The sequence below is a fragment of the Lathamus discolor genome, chromosome 5 (assembly GCF_037157495.1).
Source record: "Lathamus discolor isolate bLatDis1 chromosome 5, bLatDis1.hap1, whole genome shotgun sequence".
Taxonomy (NCBI): Eukaryota; Metazoa; Chordata; class Aves; order Psittaciformes; family Psittacidae; genus Lathamus; species Lathamus discolor.
Window position 1 is genome coordinate 47,248,160 of NC_088888.1, and position 18,471 is coordinate 47,266,630.

General features: G+C 41.1%; 1 protein-coding gene and 1 long non-coding RNA gene across 3 annotated transcripts in view; one reads left to right on the plus strand and one right to left on the minus strand.

Annotated features, from left to right (window-relative positions):
- Nucleotides 1-5: 5 nt before the first annotated feature.
- ADAT2 (adenosine deaminase tRNA specific 2) lies at nt 6-9,888 on the plus strand. The gene is made up of 6 exons (XM_065680691.1): nt 6-112; nt 284-388; nt 6,592-6,742; nt 7,288-7,394; nt 9,044-9,116; nt 9,235-9,888. Exons 1-6 carry the CDS (start codon nt 53-55, stop codon nt 9,273-9,275), a joined length of 537 nt encoding a protein of 178 aa, XP_065536763.1. The 5' UTR covers nt 6-52; the 3' UTR covers nt 9,276-9,888.
- Nucleotides 2,779-18,471, minus strand: part of LOC136015158 (uncharacterized) — a 36,305-nt gene continuing 20,612 nt past the window's right edge. Inside the window, exons 4-5 of one of the 2 annotated variants that reach the window (XR_010613092.1) lie at nt 4,939-5,056; nt 2,779-2,929 (exon numbers count right to left, since the gene is read on the minus strand). This is a non-coding gene — a long non-coding RNA (uncharacterized LOC136015158). The remainder of the gene's footprint in view (nt 2,930-4,938; nt 5,057-18,471) is intronic. The other variant, XR_010613093.1, reaches the window with a different exon arrangement.

Sequence of the window (18,471 nt, forward strand, 5' to 3'; positions counted from 1 at the left end):
GCCTCGCCGGCCGGCCCCCCGGAAGCACCGCCCGCTACCCGCCGGTGCCGGCATGGCGGCTGCGGATGAGGAGGCGGTAATTTTGGCCTGGATGGACCAGGCCCTCGACGTGGTCAGTGCGGCCGTGACGGGTGCGGGGGGAAGTGTCGGGAGGGGCCTGACGGGAGCCCCGGGGCGGGCCTCCCCTCACGGCAGCGCGGAGGGGGCGGGAGGACGGGGTCTTGCTCGTTAGAGCTGAGTACGGTAACGCTGCTGCTTGTGTCCGTGCGTGTGTGTCCCGCAGGCTAAAGAGGCCCTGGAGAACGGGGAGGTTCCCGTCGGGTGCCTCGTGGTGCACCGCGGTGAGGTCGTGGGGCGGGGCAGGAACGAGGTCAACGAGACGAAGAACGTGAGTTGGGGCGAGAGGCGTTCCTGGCACCCGGGGCGTACCGCGGCGGCCTTGCGGTCCTCCCGCTGGTACTGGGCCAGCACGGGGCGGGGTTCGGGGAGCGTCATCCCGGTGAGCAGCGGGTGCCAGCAGGAATGGGGCAGAAGGCGAAGTTGGGAAGATCATAAAGTCCAGCTCATATTGCAGGACTTCTCCTGAACATCGTTCCCCAGATGGCCGGAAAACGTCTGATTCCCAGTTTTGAACTTGTTATTTGTCCATTTATGTCTCCTTAGATCAGTATCATCCGTTATGTCACATAGCTTGGATGTGTTTAAATTTTGAGCACATATTCCCTTTTGGCTTTTGTTTTTCCCTATTTTCCCCAAGCTGCCTGTTTAATCTCCTCTCAGAAGAAAGGTTTTCCTTCTGTGTTCCTGCTAATAATTACTGTATACATCCATTCCAGCTTTGATTCATGTTTCTTGAATTCACTTAACCAGAACTGTATACTTTATTCCAGATGGACTTTCTCTTGTACCTTGTTTGATAATGTTTTCCATTCTTCCTGGAAGTAAGTCCACACGTCTTTTCTGGAGCTTCCTTAGTCTTTTACGCTGTTTTGTTATTCTTCATTTGTTGTTTTTATTTTTCTTTTAGTTTAGTTTAGTTTTGTTTAATTTTATCCCATGTATAAGGCCATCCACCTCTTGAGTGGCAGTCTGACCCTGTCTCTTGTGATATGTCTTTCATTATATGAAAGACATGACATTGCTAGCTGTTTTCTGTAGGTGTTTCTCCAGTTAATGCCAATGTCACAACTGAAAACATTTGAACAAAGTGATCTTCGAGCATCTTTGCTAGTTAGTTCCCTCTGGACAAGTATTTCCCCTTTCAATGCAACATATTTTCTTTGTTTTCCCACCCTGCGTGTCTCATGCTATGCTGTTTTCCCCAGACTGACACTAATTTCATGTGTTGGCTGTGCCAGATGTGTTGTAAAAGTCCAGAGAGGTGAGACTGACAGATTTTTTTTCTAGGCAAGAGAAACACCAAGGAAAGTTACGAGGTTAATTTAGTGTCAACTGTTTTATGCAAATCCACATTAATTTTCCATTTTATAGACTAGACCTTATAATGCTACCACCAAAATTTGTCATGTTGCCTGTTTCATTGTTGAGACTGTCCTGGATCTGTAGATGCCAGGGTTGTATGTCCTTCCTGTTCTCATTGCGGTGACTCTATATGCTCTGCCAGGTTTCAGTCACATGACACTCTCCCTTGATGTGTTAAAGCATTGCTGTGAGACTGGCAGCCTCAGCCAGGAGTTCTTCCCTATTTTTCTGATGGAGATGATCTATAAACTTGGGGTTTTGCACCTCATCCCTCTTCTGTGCCCTATACAATTTCATAAAGTCCTAGTTCTGTATCTTGTATGCTGTAATTTGTGCTTTCATGCTGTTATTTTGTCTTTTGAGCACAATCTCCATGTCCTTTTTATTGAAAAGGCAAAACTTTCATTTTGCTTTCGATTAGTACGTGTATTTGAGCCTCATCTCAAGGTCACTGTAGTAGTTCTAACTCCTTTTTTCAAGTTACATCTCAAGTTATTTTTACTTTATATGTAATTTGTTTTGCAAGGTTGATGTTTGGTTCCTTTAGCCTTTGCCTTCTGACCTCAAAAATTTAGCTTTATGATATACTGGCTTTTCTCACTCCTTGAAAACTTTTCCCCCACTCTTAAAAAATGATCATATATCCATTTAGATCTGCAGTCTTTCCCTACAGTCCTGCTCTTGCTTGGGAATCAACTTGCCAGTAAGGCTTTGTGTCAGGTACATTCCTCCTTCTCCCTAAGTCGCTGCATCTTCTAGCTGACTGGAGTTAAGAGCAGGTAGTGTCTTTTTATGTGCTCTTTCATTCTATTCCTAAACTGCTGATTTTGGCAAAAAGATTTGGTTGCTTTTTTTTAAGTCTGTCTCTGGTCACCCTGCATACTTGGTTTCTGCCCTGCATGTCCACAGCAGAACACATTAATGCCAGAGATACCACCTCTTACTCTGGAAGTTACTTGCAAAATTACTGATCATCATCACGTTCTTACAGGAAAACGTTGCTGTTGGAAGGAGGGAGTTTTTACACAGCTGTGTTTGGTGTATTTCATGTTTTTGAGGAGCATGGCTGTGTCATCAGCAATTCAAAATAGGCAGGCCATTACTTGTATTTACTGGGCAACAGTGCAACAAATGTCTGTGTAAGACACTGGTTTTCAAAGGCCTGGCAGTACATTCACAAGCTTGCGCCAGAACTGTATTCCCTCTGGCAGCTCGCACATTCACTTGTTCACAGTCTTTCCTTGGACCAACCTGATCATTTTCTTCCTTAAAACATGTGACACTTCCCAACTAGAACCCTTTTCTTGGGTATCTTTATTCCCATGTGTGATACAGTCGTTCACTTCCCACTAAAATGCTATCTGTATTAGGTCCTTTGTTGATACATGCAGACTTCTCCTTTGTTATCTCATGTTGGGTCATTATAGCATGTCTTTGCCCAGATCATCTTGCAAGTACAGAACATGATAATAAAAAATGAAGTATTGTGTGCACTCATAAATTGCCAATGAAGCCACAAGATAATACAGAACTTTGGGCTTTGGCCCCTGTTAACTCTCACATGTTAAATCTGGTCTAAGAGTTAGAAGGTAAGCTGTTCAGGGCAGTGGTAACACCTTTATTTGTCTCCAAAACATTTGCCACAGTTTGGGGCACTATTTCAAGTCTTTGTTAAGGCTTTTTCCCCGCTGACATCAGCTTCAGATGATTTTTTCTTGGACCACCATTTGCCACTCTCTCATAATTCTCTTTTCCCTTGCTACTCTTACCCGTTTTGTGTTTTCTTGGCTTTAAAATGGTGTATAAGATTGGCGAAGTTAAAAAAAAACCAGCAGGGGTTTATAGAAGCTTATGAATCGAGTCAGTGACTCAAAATGAAAATCATCTCTTTTTTGTATGTTATTTTACACACAGCGTGTCAAAAAAAATACTATCTAGTGATAGTTCTACATAAAATAAAATCTTAAGACAGACCTAGAAGGTCAGGTTTTCCCTTTAAGAGGGACCTTTAGCAGATGCTTAAGGAAGGACCTCAAGAAATGAGAGCAGAGGATATCTTCCCCTTGTGTATCCTTTCCACTTGTGAAAGTGAATAGCTTAGAGACTTCCAGAGCCCAAGAGTGTATCTGGATGTTTGCTTCTGATAGCTGTCTGTGCACATATCCTCCATGAATTTGTCTAAACCTTTTCTGAACTCATTTATGGTTTTGGCTTCCATAGCATCCTGTGGCAATGAGTTCCACAATTTAATTATGTGCTTTGTGAAAGAGTACTTCCTTTTGTTTGTTTTAAATCTGCTACCTGATAATTTCATTGGGTGCCCAGTTGTTATGAGAAATAATAAATCACAATTTACTGTTTGCTTTTCCACATCTTTCTTGATTTTTATAACCCTCTACTGTAGTCATCTTAACTTGGAAAACTAATAACTGTATCTGGTGAGTTAAGAGGCGTAGTCTACTTAGTGTTTGTACGGAGACTGTTCTGTAACTTGGATAATCCTTTCTCACGCTGTGGTGAGTTTGTTGTGGTGTTCCCATGTCTTCATGAGGTGAAATGACCAAACCGGTATGTATTACTTAAGATGTGGATGCACTGGGATCTAGTAATACTCTGTATTAGTGTAGTCTCTTTTGCGTAGCTGTCTTCTATTGCTACAGAAGCCAGTATGACTTAGAGCAGCTGCCTGGCTTTTCCCAACTTGTACTCCTAGGATCAGTGGAGGCCTAAAAGCTGCTCAGTGTACTAGCTAAAAGCAGTGCCATAGGTTAGAGACATGTTTTACTCTGGTAATGAAGGCTTACCGTATATGCTTTCAATCCATGCTCAGGAGTTGAAAAGCCAATATGGTATTCATGTCTTTTCTGATCTGAGTGGCACAAAAATAGAGTAGCCACAACATACACTTTTGAGTTACAGTAGCTGTAGTGATTCTGAGGCATCTTTCTGCTGGAGCATGCACTGTGACTTCAGCTGCTGTGATCTCTTTTATTCAACTAGGCAACCTTCATGGCAAGATTGCACTGGTAGGTCTGGAGGAATCATGCCTGCATCCTGATTCAGATCCATGTTGTTATTCTGAGTGGGTTCATTACTATATTAATTCAGATCACAAGTGCACTCATGGAATAAATTTCTTGATTGTGTCTGCTTAGCATGCCTTTTTTTCATGCCTCAGAGTTGGCAAGCTGTCTTCCTTTCAGATGAACCTATACTGAAAAGATGCACTCAGGAAGCATACCTAATGCACTCCAGCTTCTGCTGGGAATATACCGTCCATGAGACTACAGTGGACCTAGGCAGTGTGAGCACCCCTGATATGATGTTGAGTCCTCAACCAAACCTCTGTTGGTTTACAGATACACTCCCCTTGTACTACACTATCTGCTAATGTAGGCACAGGCAACATAGATCTCTGTAGGAGTTTAGAAACATTATAAACAGTATTAAACTTACCATTAAGTCACTTACATGAGTGCTATTGTAGAGCATCTCACAGTTATCACCACAGATCTTCAAAGTGCTGAAACATTAACCCAAGGTCAGGTATTGAGATGAAGTTATCTAAGGTCACCTAAAGACATATGTAGCAGAGATACAAGCATAATTTGGATCGATTCTTAGTCTAATGCCTGTGTCAAAAACTTTTTTTTTTCCCCAGAACAGATTAAAAAGAAGGAAAATGCTATCAACCTGAATTCACATAACCATCAGGCTTTGTAACTGGAGAGTCCTTAGCACTTTGTGGTATTTTTGCTATGACATTTGATTGGTAAAACATATTGCTGCAAACATTTCAGAGTGATATGGAGACATTACTGGTTGGTTTTGTCTCTCTGCAATTAAAGTCAACACTTCCTGCTCCCTCTCTTTCTTTCTCCTTCCAGTACCTAAAGGGGGGGTACATCAAACCTGGAGAGGGACTTTTTAGGGCATGATAGGACATGGGGCAGTGGCTTTAAACTGAAAGAAGGCAGATTTACATTAGATATTAGGATATTAGATATACATCAGATATTAGGAAGAAATTCTTTACTACGAGGGTGGTGAGACACTGGAACAGGTTGCCCAGAGAAGTTGTGCACGTCCCGTACCTGGAAGTGTTGAAGGCCAGGTTGGCTGGGGCTTTGAGCAACCTGGTCTACTGGACTCGTGACAGGTGGGTTGGAACTAGATGATCTTTAATGTCCCTTCCAAACCAAACCATTCTATAATTCTATGATTCTGTTCAGATTTTTGTGCCATGCCTATTGCTGTGACCTCTGAAATACTTATAATGCGGTTGTTTTGGATTAAAAAAAGGTAAATCAATATTCTTATGTCTTTTTGCAATCAGGCATATGCTGCAATCCCTGCCTGTTACTTGATGGACCTATTGCACATGTATGTGTTCCCAGGCAGGATTAAACCTGGTGCAAACTGAAAATGCTGTGTCTCCACAGTAGGCCAAGCAGTTCCAGAAACATACTGAAATTATTGCATATTCACAGTGTGTTCATTCCCTGCAGGCACAGCAGCACTGTCAGAGGGAAGAAAAGGTACCAGCTAGGAGCAGTTTCTTAATATTTTCAGAGAATATATCGAGCCCGTGTTCTTGCTTTTGGAAGCACAATGGGCTGGATCAGTTGTTCTAGCAGGCTTTATGTGTCCCTTAAGCCTCAAGTAGAGCTTTCATGTCTTGTCTTGTTATGCTGGCATGATGGAGAGAGGAGAACTTCTGAGCAGACTCCTCTGCGTAGGAACAGGTAGAAATAAAAACTGGTTTGCACTTGTTCATCTTGTTTGTGCTGCATATGAGATTGAGGTTTAATATGTTCTTTCTTGGGCTGAATATTTCTTTTGCAGTTTGGGCTGGATGAAATTTCCTCAGTAACTTGAGCCAGCAAAGAGGTGTACTAAAAAGAGACTTCTTAAGAAAGCATTACATTATTTTCACTTAAGTGAAAATAATTGCATTATTAATAGAGTAGGTGTTGGGCCATTGTGCCTTTGACGTGAAAGAATAATTTTATGACACTGCATTTTATGTCACTTGTATCTCGACAAGCGAGAAGCTTAAAGCTGTCAATCAATGCATGCCTTAAGAAAATGTTTATTTTTATATCCTAGGCTACTCGACATGCGGAATTGGTGGCAATTGATCAGGTCCTGGACTGGTGCAAGCAACAAAACAGAGATTATACAGAAGTGTTTGCAAACTCGGTAATGTACGTAACAGTAGAGCCTTGTATCATGTGTGCAGCTGCCCTGCGCTTGATGAGTATCCTTTCATGTTTATTCATGCTGGAAAACTGTGTGTCAAAATGTCACTGTTTTGACACCGTGCCCACAGAGAAGGGCTTGACACTGTAAGGCAAAGCCAACAGGGGTACCATCTTACTGCTTGTGAGTCTGCGCCCATCTCCATTTACAGAGACTCAAGGATGAGAGAGGGGTGGTGCAATTATGACAAACAACGGTTTCTCTTAGGGATGTAAAAATCAACTTTAGATACCTGTTATTACATAAAACGAGTTAACCTCATTTAGTATTCAGCTTTAACACTCAGTAAATCATGTCTTCTTATGCTTCTTCTGTGGGATTCATGCTTCTCCTTTCTGAGAAAGGCTGGATGTACATCTTCAGCAATACATCTTACATTATTCAGATGTAGCCTCTGATTTTATGAGGGAGGAATTGTAGTGCAAACTAATTTAGTTTGAAAAGTACAAGCACATCTTAGTGAAATTTAATGACTACTTAAATGAGGCTACTGTACTTCCTGCTTGCTTTTCACTTTAACTTAATACCTTAACTCATTCACATAAATTCCACGGGTCATATATGGCTGTCGAAATGAGCGATTTGGAGGCTGTGGCTCAGTTTTGAGCATCTCGTCTGATGATATGGTGGACTCAGGAGAGCCATTTGAAGTAAGCTGTAAAATGCTTTTGTTTTTCTGCTAGTGTATTGTGCCATTATAGTGTATTTGTGCCATTTTTGTCACCATGCTTTGAGAATGTTATGCAGCAGTTTAAGAGGACTCAGATCAAAGTCAAGAAAATAACAAGAAAATAACATAAACAAAATTAAGTCCTTAAAGAAAAGACTGCCTGACAACAGTCTTAAAGTATTTGAAAGGATGCATCAAAGAGGAAAAGGAAGAATTATACTTGTGGAAAAAGGTAAGGAATAAATCTATCTAAAAGATGTGTAATACTTAAAACAGTGAGTGTATGCGGCAGGAAGAGATGAGGGAAAAATTAAACTGCAGCAACAGCAGTTAACAGCAGCTGTAACAGCACCTTACTAAGTTACTGGGTTTTAGCTGATCCGCTGAAAATGACTGTATCTTTGCTCCCAGTCTATATATATATATATATGAGGTAAAACACATTAGCTTAAACTTACTTCATATAATTCATATAATTCATAAATACAGACTGCAGAAGTGATTTAGTTTAGGTGTTGGGAATTTCCTGAACAGTAAGGATACTGAAGGGCTGGAACAGAGTGTCTGGGAGAATGAGGCATCTTTGTCATTCAAGAAAGGTTGGACAAGCATTTAGTGTAAGTATAGTGTACATAAATCTACATGCATGACAGCATTATACTAGTATACCTATACTTATAGAGTATTTATAGCATTATATTGATTACATTATACACCACAGTAGATGATCTTGCCTTGTACAAGGACACTGATTAGGGTTATTAGAGTTCTTTTCCACACTTAAGCTTTCTGATTTAATGAATGTGAAAAACAAGTAATACATTTCAGCATTCTAAATAAGCACTGAAGTCTGAAGGCTCAGAAGGAATTTTAGTCAGGAAGACAATACTGTTTGGCAGCCCAGTGTAAACATATTAAGCATCTTTCAGGATGTTTGTGAGACCAGCATCTGAATTAATTTGTACAGTCAGTACTGGAAGAGTGTTCATGTGCTAACACTGGCATGTGGTATTTAGGGTTTTTATATGTTCAGAAGAAAGAAATAAGATTCTTGCTATTACAAATCCTTCCTTTGTTTCTGTAGGCAGCTGCAGTGGGATATATAGGTGTAATTAATTGTTTTCTAGCATGGGTGGAGATTCATTTAGTGTTGGTGACATTTAAATGCTTTGTCATTAATGTTCATGGTCTGGAAAAATATCTTGGAAGGACTAAAAACGTCTGAGAGGTGACTGTTAGGAATAAAGAATAGGTGTGTGGACCAATGTTTTCTGAATCTTACCTACAATACGTACATGTATATCTTACATTTCCAAGTGCTTGAAGAGTATATGAAGTATGTTGGAAATACCATCTTAATAAGAAAGAAGTTTAAGATTGCATAAAATTTTTATGTAAGTTACTAAGAAAGTTTGCTTTGCTTAACTTTAAGTTATTAGGGAAATAATTTACTAAGCCTCAACATAGTATTTTTCATAGGTATTAGGTGTTCAACCTAAAAAAGAGATTTTCTGACCCCTAAATAGACAGTACAGTTGTTTACAATTATTCTGTACTTACGGCGTTACTGTGAAGCATGGAACGTGTTATTCTCAGATGTGCTCATGAACATCATTCTAATTTGAACAGTGCGTTTCTGGCTATCGTGCCAAAGAAGCAGTGGAATTGTTAAGAGCTTTCTACAGGCAAGAAAATCCCAATGGTAGGTTTGACATTAATGGATCCATTCTGATCCCAACTTAATTCAAAAGAATGCTGGCACTGGTATTACTATAATTCACTTCTGATGTTATTCCCCCCTTTCTATTTCTTCTTGGCAGCACCAAAATCCAAAGTACGGAAGAAGAACAATCGTAATTAGCCCTACACTGATGGGAGACAGAAACTTACCAAAAAATTATATGTGAAGGTTTCTTCAGTGTCCTTCTCTTTTAAAACATACAATTAAATTACGTATAAAGTTCTGTACAGAATTTTTACTAATAGGGTGTTTACTACCTGTTCCTGCAATTCTATGTATGTGATTTCTTTTATTGTGACCAAACAGATGAATAAGCGGCTGTTTCTAGACAGAGAAAAATTTATGGTTTTAAGTTCACTTGTTTACAGCCAGATGTATTTTTTCATAGCACTGGTTGGCTCTGTTATTTCCATGTACTTTGCTTGGCCGTGCAGTAATTTATAATCCAGAAGAGGGCCTTACAGTTCCACTAATGAATTAAGAATACAAGTTCAGTTGAATCTTGATTGTATACCTCTTAGTGAATACTTCTCTTAAGCAACAAACTGTTAGTAGTTTTTTTGGCTGATTTCAGACATTTGAGAAATGCCCTAACTTTTTTTAAATGTGAAAAAGAGTGGCTCAAATTGTATGACTGTAAAAACTGAATACAACGAAACCTTTTAAATATTTAAATAAATACTTTCAAAAGTGTTTTAAGAAGAGCATTAAAAGCAATATTTTGTTACCATCACTCCTAATAGCTTAGAATTTGTATTTTGTGTATTTATTTATTGTTTACAAGGTGACATCGGAAAGAAGCATTTCTACCATACTAGCTATTTTCAGAGTTTAGAAGTTGTATTTCTTTAACTTAAGCCCTTTTAGCTGACATTTGTGACCTATCCTATTCTCCTGACCATTACTTACAGTGCTCTTTGAGTCTTTTCCTTTCCATAAGCGAAAGAAGTTACAACTTTTTGTGGGCTATTTGTAGATTTCATCAGCTGTGGAGCTACTAGGGCTCATGAAACAAACAGCTAATCTGGAAAAGCTGTTGAGGAAAAGACTATTTAATGACTGTGATGGCTTTATTGGAATGAAGTGGTCAAACCACATTAGGGTATTTGGCTGATAATACAAGACAGCTATTTATCTATACAGATACATACATTCAGTTCTCAACTGGACATAATTTTCTTACACCTTGAAGAAATCAGTGAAGTCCAGATCAAGGGAAGATGTTACACTTCTGGCTTGTTACTGACATCAGTGACAGTAAGAGTTGGAGCCTACATATTGTTTTGGACCTAAATCTCTCAGCATTTGTTCTTCTGCAGGTGGGTTAAGAACACTTTACTTCCCCAGTGCCTTTAAAAGAAAAATGTGAGTGTTTAAATAATGTGGCAGTAGGAGCCATGTAAGTAAGCGTCTGATTCTGCAACCCTTAGACGTGGAACAGGAGTCAGTAGTAACCTGTCACTTAAAAACATCCAAGTCCCTTTCAAAGGCAAAAGAAACTGAAGAGGGTGACAAAAATAAAAATTTCTCTTAAGAGCGATCAAGGGTAAAAATGTGCATCTTAGAAAAAGGGCATGAAAGAGGAATAATATAGCAAGCTAAAAACTATGGTACTACAGAAAGGTTATAAATGATGTTTCTGTTTCCTATTTAGTGCAATGTGTGAGCAGTAAAACCTAGTCTAGTATGAAGAGGCACATTTGGATGTGCATGGGGTTTAGGTTTTTTGGGTTTTTTTTCCTGAAATTTAATAATTAGCTTTGGGAACAAACTGCTGAAAGATTACACTGAAAGCAAAATGTAACCCATTCTTAAAATCCTGTTACTTAGGTGAGTAAGAACCCATGCAGACACACAGGTATTCTTTTAAAAGAAATCAACTTATGTTTGAAGATGAGCCACTCATCGGAGCCATGGCTTAGCATGACATCTGGACAACTCACACTTGAGCCAGTCTCCTCCCCACCTACCCAGCAGTGCTATCCTCCCTCCCTGCTAACAGCCAGGCTCCCACCACAGCAGTAGCAGCAGCAGCTCTGGCAGCAGGAGCCTCCATTCACCACTGCCCTCAGAGGCATGCCTGGGACAGTTGTCCCTGCCAGATGTGCTGCAGCTCTTCCTAACCATGAGGTTTGAGTTTGCCAGAGTCATTTAGAGTGGAATTCACCAGATTGAGCTCTTCACAAGAAATTACAGAGACCCTGGGCAGAAGGCTCTAGGTTCAGGTACAGAGAAACATCTTCATGGCTAAGCTCAACATAGGGGCTGGAAGAAAGCAGGAGCCAGGTCTCAGGCTTTGGCTCTAGCCCTGAAAAAGCATCAGGAAAACCAACTTTAATTGTTACTGCTACCTGGAAAACTCAGAGCAGCAGCTTATAAATGATGCTATTCATTTTCACAGTGCTTTTACTTATTTTTATCTATTTGTGTCTAGGTTACTAGCAGGCCTCGAGAGCAGCAGTAAATACATTCAGCTGGTTTATTTAAAGAAGCTTAAATGCTTCACGCCACCATTTTCCCCTTGCTGCTTGATAAATAAATACATAGGCTTCAGTGTTACATTTATCTTGGACTGTATTTTTGCCAGTTCATCACAGGTAAACACGATTTTTATTTCAGCCTTTTGTTTGCTTGTCAATAATCCTGACATCAGAATACATTGAACCAGCTAGGAGGGCAAGGAAGGAAACCAACACAGCTTTGTCTCTGCTAAACCAATTACAATTGACAATCCAAGGCTATAATAAATATGTCTTGTGACTTGCACACTAGAGGAGAGTCTGAATTTAAATTATAGCTTTGCGTTTTGAAATGCTCACTGATCCATTCCATTCCCATTAAGAGCAGCTTCCGCTCTGCAAAATTAAGTGATATCTTTACATGACAGTTTAATTAATTTATTTCTCGATATGCACATTTATGGCGTTTCTCCATTAAGTTTTTGAAATGTCTGTAGGTCCTATGCATTAATGTAAATGCATCATGGCCCGTAATTACCTCTGGCAGGCTTATGGCACTGATAAAAAGATTATACTTTTAAAAACTAAAGCCTTGAAACTTCCCCGGTGCTTGGCAGGAAATCTGTTTCTGTGTTTTATTTGGAGCAGGGCTCGGGAGCCTGCAGCCAACAGCTCCGGTGTAGGCTGTAACTGCTACATTTTAGAAGAAAATACATTTGACACTAAACGAGCGAAGGGGAGAGGAAGACAATTAGTGCGAGAGTACTAGAAGCAGGTTTTTGTTTGTTTTGCCTTGTGGCTGCCAGTATATTCTCTTATCATTAAAGTGCATCTAGAAATGGGGTATTTTCTATGAAATCATTTTGCAAAGCATGGATCTTTGTCTTTTTAAGGGGCTGCCCCGGAGTGAGTTTATCTTCCTTTTTCACAATAGCTCTGCGCTAGCCAAGAATGCCGGATTCTCCCTTTGCCTCCTCCTCCTCCTTCCTTTCTAAAAATGAATTTTTCAGGGAAATGTGGAATTCAGAGAAGTTTGAAGGAGAGCAGATGGCCAACAGTGATCCAATAGGATGTAAAACTTCAGTTAGGTAGTCACTTGGCAGGCAAGTACAAGTGAGCCCATGATGTTTCCATAGCGATATTTTCACATGGTGCCTTCCTTTTGTCTTCAAAAAATAAAGTGATTACAAAAAAAAAAGGGGGGGGGGGGTGAAGGGAGAAGTGGAATATAAAATGAAGGGCTCTCTAGACCTGAACATTTAGTGTGGTATAATTAACTCTGCCCTTCCTGGGACAGAGACTTGGGCTTATTGCTGCTTGCTTTCTGCACTGACCTCAGGTACAGTCCTGCCCACCAGCTTCAGCTGCTGTGATCCTTGTGGGAGCTGCTGGATAAAGCAGGGACAGCTTCTAAAATGAAGACATGACTCAGATGGTAGCACTCTTGGAGGGGCAATTGCTCAGGCACCGACTTTTGTGGTGTCAGGATTTCACATTTACATCTAGGAGGTTTGCCATGGTGCTTCTCTAACCTTCAGAGCTTTCTCTACATGCATGGAGGCAGCATGTTAAAAATTGACGCTTCCCATGACTTCAATTACTACTTTCTCTTTAGAAGTCAAAGTTAGCCATTACAGTCACGTTAATTTGTGAGGATATAAACAACTGCCATTATCTGTACAGCCACAACACACAAGAGAAAAGATTTGTAGGGAGAGGCCATATTTTTTATGAAGCCAAAAGTTGGTTGGGGAAAAAACAGGCAAGTTTTTCAAAAACCAGCCATAGGGACCCTGAGTTCAAAAGCTTACCAGCTTTTTCCACACCTAACGAAAACAAAGCAACAATAAATACTTGTTTGTATATGACATCTCCCCCTGCAACCCTTGCTTTTTGTTAAAACAAATCTGGACAAATTTGAATATTAGCTGGTCTGAGCAGGAAAAGAGGTTGTGGGAGATTGGACTTTCTGGTTAACTCTTAACTCCTCAGCAGACCCTTCCACTGCCTCTGCACAGAGATCCATGAGGACCCAATGCAATTTTCCCTTCCCAAGAGCCTCCCAGCAAGGTGCTGAATGCAGCAGCTCCTTTACTGAGCCCCTCACCCTTGAGCCTCTCATCCTTGAGACTCTCCCAAGGAGAGGCAGCTCCCTAGCAGGAGTGCTGTGGGATGGGGGGCAAGAGTAGTTCACATTACCTGTGGCTTATGAATCCCAGCATGAACTCCCCTGAATGCCATGGTACAAGCAAATGAAGTCAGTTTAGCCTGGAAACAAAGTTTCCTAATTGCGCTTCTGTGCTCTGGCATCACTTGTACCCTCAGAGCTCCCCGGCCAGGAAACCCTCTGCTTGTGTAGTGGCCAGCCTGTTGTTGCTAAATCTCCTGGTGCTGGAGACAGCAAATGCTTTCTTTTTTAAATAAATACATCTTTTTTTACCCTCTGCAACTTTCCCAGTCATGCTGTGCAGCACTTGTACTGGCAGCAGCCTGAAAGAATCATTCAAAACCATACCTAAAAAGCACACTTTTTAGTATTTAAATGTGTTTATCCCATCAGGGAGCTCCACCGGAATGCTCGAGCTGCCAGTGACAGTGGGGAGGGCTGAAAGCTTTCGGCCATGGTTGCAACAAAACCCTAGTTACTTACAACACAAGACACTTTGTGGCATTTCCACCACAGGGATCATCTGGCAACTTCAGTGTGCGCAGCTGCAGCTCAGGGAGGTTCAGCCTATGGATTTACCTGCGGATTTACAGTCTTTGCAGTGCTGCTGTGCAGCACAGGGCAGTGAGGGAATAGCACTGCGGTGGGTTGGAGCTGGGCAAACTGCAGTGGCTCAGACTCTTTCCTGTCTTTATCTTAACCCTGTGCCATGGCAGTTTCCCCAGCGCTCACTCACTTCAAGGTGTTGTAATGAAATCTTACTCAGTTTGTTCCTGCAAAGTATGGGAGAATCAAGGTAGGGGGAGTCTTTATACTCTGCAGCAGAGCTACAGAGCACTCCCGTTTGGAGTCAGCTGCCTGTGCATTTCGGATTTCAGACTAGCATCAGGCAGCACTATTCAGCAGCCATCAGCACTTGACTGTGTGCTGAAGCTGTAGTTACAAACCTAACCCCAAAGCACCTCTGTGTCTGGTCCAGTGCTGATCTTGACATGGCTGTGCTGAGGAACATGCCCCCCTATTGACCTCACCCAGGTTTTTTTCCTGTTGCACCCTCTTTTGTCTACTACTGCCCCTCAAAACCAGCCAGGAGCTGTGCTGTGCAGCTGAGCCACTGCAGCGGAGAGGAACCTCTGCCCTCCTACCTTTCTGCTGCTCCAGCTAGAATAACACCAGCTACCAAGAAGGAATGACCCACAAGGAGCCTAATGAAACAGCAATCTGGCATTAAGGTGTGTATATAGTTGCCATTTGTTAAACTGACAGATGACATTCGGAACATGAAGCCCCTGTTCATTTTTTTAAAGCTAAATACTCTCTTGCAATAAAGTCTGCCATTAGTGTTAAAGCTGATTTCCAGGCCAGCTGTGCCTTACACATTTCTGGCCACAAGGTCAGATTCTTAGAAGCTGTAAGATCTATTTTGGGTGGGGTTTTTTTGCAATGAACTGGACAATTCATGAACAATAAACAGTCACTTGCCTCCCAGCTTACCTTGGACTCTATGTATTTTTCCCTGCTACCTTTCCATGTAAAATTCATTATACAAGAGAAACAGAGTTTCAATAATCATGTTTTAATCCACTTGAATTTCATCATCTGCTACCTAGTCTCACTTGTCTACATTTTATCTACAACAAAAAGGTGCTAAAGGGAAGCTCCAAACACCTTCAACCATAGTTTAAATTGTGTTCATGAGCAACAAAGACTCACTTTCCTAGAAACAAATACCTCAGGCGCTATATTTTAGGAACAGTTAAGAGTGTGAAGGGACTTGATTCATCCAACTCAAAAGCACAGAAATCATGGTAAAGACGTGATATTCCTTTACACTTTCAAATTGCTGTCAACACTTCCAATAGCATACTTATGATAACTTCCATTTCCAGCTCCAGAAATACTCAGAAGAAATAGGTGCCCAAACATTATCAAAGTTATGCTCTTAGACAAGTACTTGGCTGTTACCTCATATGCTTCTTTATCAGTTTTATTGACAAAGGTTCAGAGAACTCATCTGACTGCTGTTTATTTAATGTCTTTTCAAAGTAACTCCATTTTAACACTAGGATGTCATTCCACCACTGCCATGATGCCACTTCAGCATATTTTTGCACATAAAAGAGCAAAAATTAAGCCTTCCAATATGCAGAAAAGTTGATAATAGATGGCTACTATTGACTGAAGGGAAGGAAGCACCTTCCTTGGGTGTATGCCAGGCACAAGTGTGTAAAAGCACAGTTTTCCCTCACATCCTAAACCAAGGTTGGCAAAAGGTAAAGTCTCTTGACAGATGCTTTCACCAGTAGCTAAGGCAAGAGATGCTGAGAGCATGGCCAGCAACAACCTTGTCACTCTACATCAGATGTGCCAGGAGTCAGCCACACAGGAGCCACAGGAGGAACAAGAGCCTGCAGAATCTTTGAGTCACAGCATAGGGACGCTTGCTTTCTTTAAGTAAAAAGAATCTTAAATGATTTACATATGAATTGCTTCTAATGAGGACACACATCTCAGTTTTCCAGCAGACTTTCAACAAGGCCAAAATTAAGGATACAATTACATAGCAGAATACTAGACTGAGATCTTCATGGTTTTTATGTCAACAGTGAAGTCAGCCACTGCTGGTGGGTGGGAAGCAGCTCTTTAGGGATGTTGAGCTGGTTGATTTTCTGATTACTTCAGAGAATTTTAAAAATAGCAAATGATAATAACAGGCCTAAAGACTCTGTAACAGCTTTCTGATTAATGTGAACCTCACGATATAGCTGAGTTCTCGTCCATAAGGTAAGCTGTTCAGACATTTTCTCGATGCTATTTTAACCTGTGTCTTCTGAGTCACATTAGTCAAAAGAATTGGCCTGTAATTTAATTATTGCAAATGGTGCATCAGTGAGTTATCTCCTAGGAAAGAGAGTTAAGAAAACCCAACACTGCAATTAATGCTGCAATGGAACCCTTTTGCTTTGGCCTTTTGAAAATTTTTCCGTATGACAGGAGCCAAGTGAGACTGAAAGAGTTCAGAAAATTCTATTAGAAAGTCATCTTCACCCAGAGCTTTCCCAGAGAGCAGAGGTTTTATGACTCCTTTTTATTTCTTCCTCTGCTTTGGGACTACCTAACTGTTCCCTCATTTCCTGCAGAATTGTAGGTATTTCCAATTTACTGTAGAGACCTTGAGCCTGTTCAGCTGTGCAAATGGTTCGGCTTAGTTAAAATATTTTAGAATGCAAAAGAGATGTCCTTAAGGGCCACAGGGTTTGTAGCTCGTACAACATACGACCATGCACAGGAATCATGTAACAACTCCGTACTTGCTCTTTCCTGAGCTGTACTGCCAACAGTTCCCAGACATTTCCTCATAGCTCCTAGTTTCTGTCTTTCCACCATTTTGTGAGCAAAGGATTCTCCACTTTTGTTGCCCATAGAAAATATAAGTACGATGCGCTTGTGCATCTGAGTCCCATTAAGAAAGGCACCCTCACTATATTGCTTCTTCATAACCACACAGCTTGATCATTTAGAATAGTAACATTTAGGACCTGAGCGGATTAATCAACACAATCAGCAGCATAAGGAGTTCTTGGTAGAATTCAGGGACTCTCCCAAAGCGAGGCAAGGAGCCTGGGAAGGTTTTTAAGCCCTGTTAGTCTGAAAGCACTATGCTCTTCACCTTATGGTAAGTTCTGTGATCCACCCCTCCAGCCTTCCCTCTATACTGCCATCTTTCAACTCCACTGTGTGTCTTGTGGGTACTTTGGGGCACCCACACTCTACAGATGAAAAGCAGCCCCAGCTGCACCTGCTAGTGGGCTGAAATAGTCTGCCCATGCCTGACTCATCCAAAGCATTTTTGACACACATAAAGATGGTGAGCATGACTGGACTTTATCCTTCAGAGTTCTCATGAACATAGCTTGTGGCCATTCAAGGTGGGTGCCATCAGCTGCACAGGTAGCACACAAAGTCTGAATTCGTGAATGAGCTTAAGAGCCCTCTTACAGGCATTGAGCTACACTGTGTGCAAGGACTCTGCCACTTAGCAACTCAGCTGAACTAGGCTACCATTTCCTTATCACTTTCTAAGCAGCGCTTTCTAGGGATAGTATTTAATAAAATATCCAAGTGCTATTTTAATTTGGTCTGTCAGTGTGCTTATCTTCTGCCTGACAAAATAAAGAGATCAGAAATAGAGGGGAATAGGAAAAAAAAGGGCACAGAAAGAAAAAAATCCAAATAAACATGAAAGATCTGGCAAGTCAGAGCACCACAAATGAAAAATGCTAATATACAACATCATTAAAGTCTTGATCCTATGAAATGTGTAGGGCACGCATGGGAGTCCGTTTTACTTACAAGGAATGAAAACAGTCCTATTTCCAATACGTTTATCTTCTAACTTCCTTTTGCTAAAAACACATTTGTTAAATTAATTGCATTGGGAAAAAGAAAGAGAAATGGGTGCGGTGGAGCTGGAGGAAAAAGAAATACTAATTAAAAAAGACCTGTGCACCCACAGAACATAGTGGAGAGCAATTTTCTGCTCTTCAGCTGTTTCTGGAGGCTGAAGGAGAACAAATGGACTGAACTGGTTCTATCCTCCGTAGCAGGTTGCACCAGAACATCTGCACCCTTTGTCCTTCAAGGTAGACAGCAAGACACAAGGAGATGTAGTTATAAATGAGCCACACAG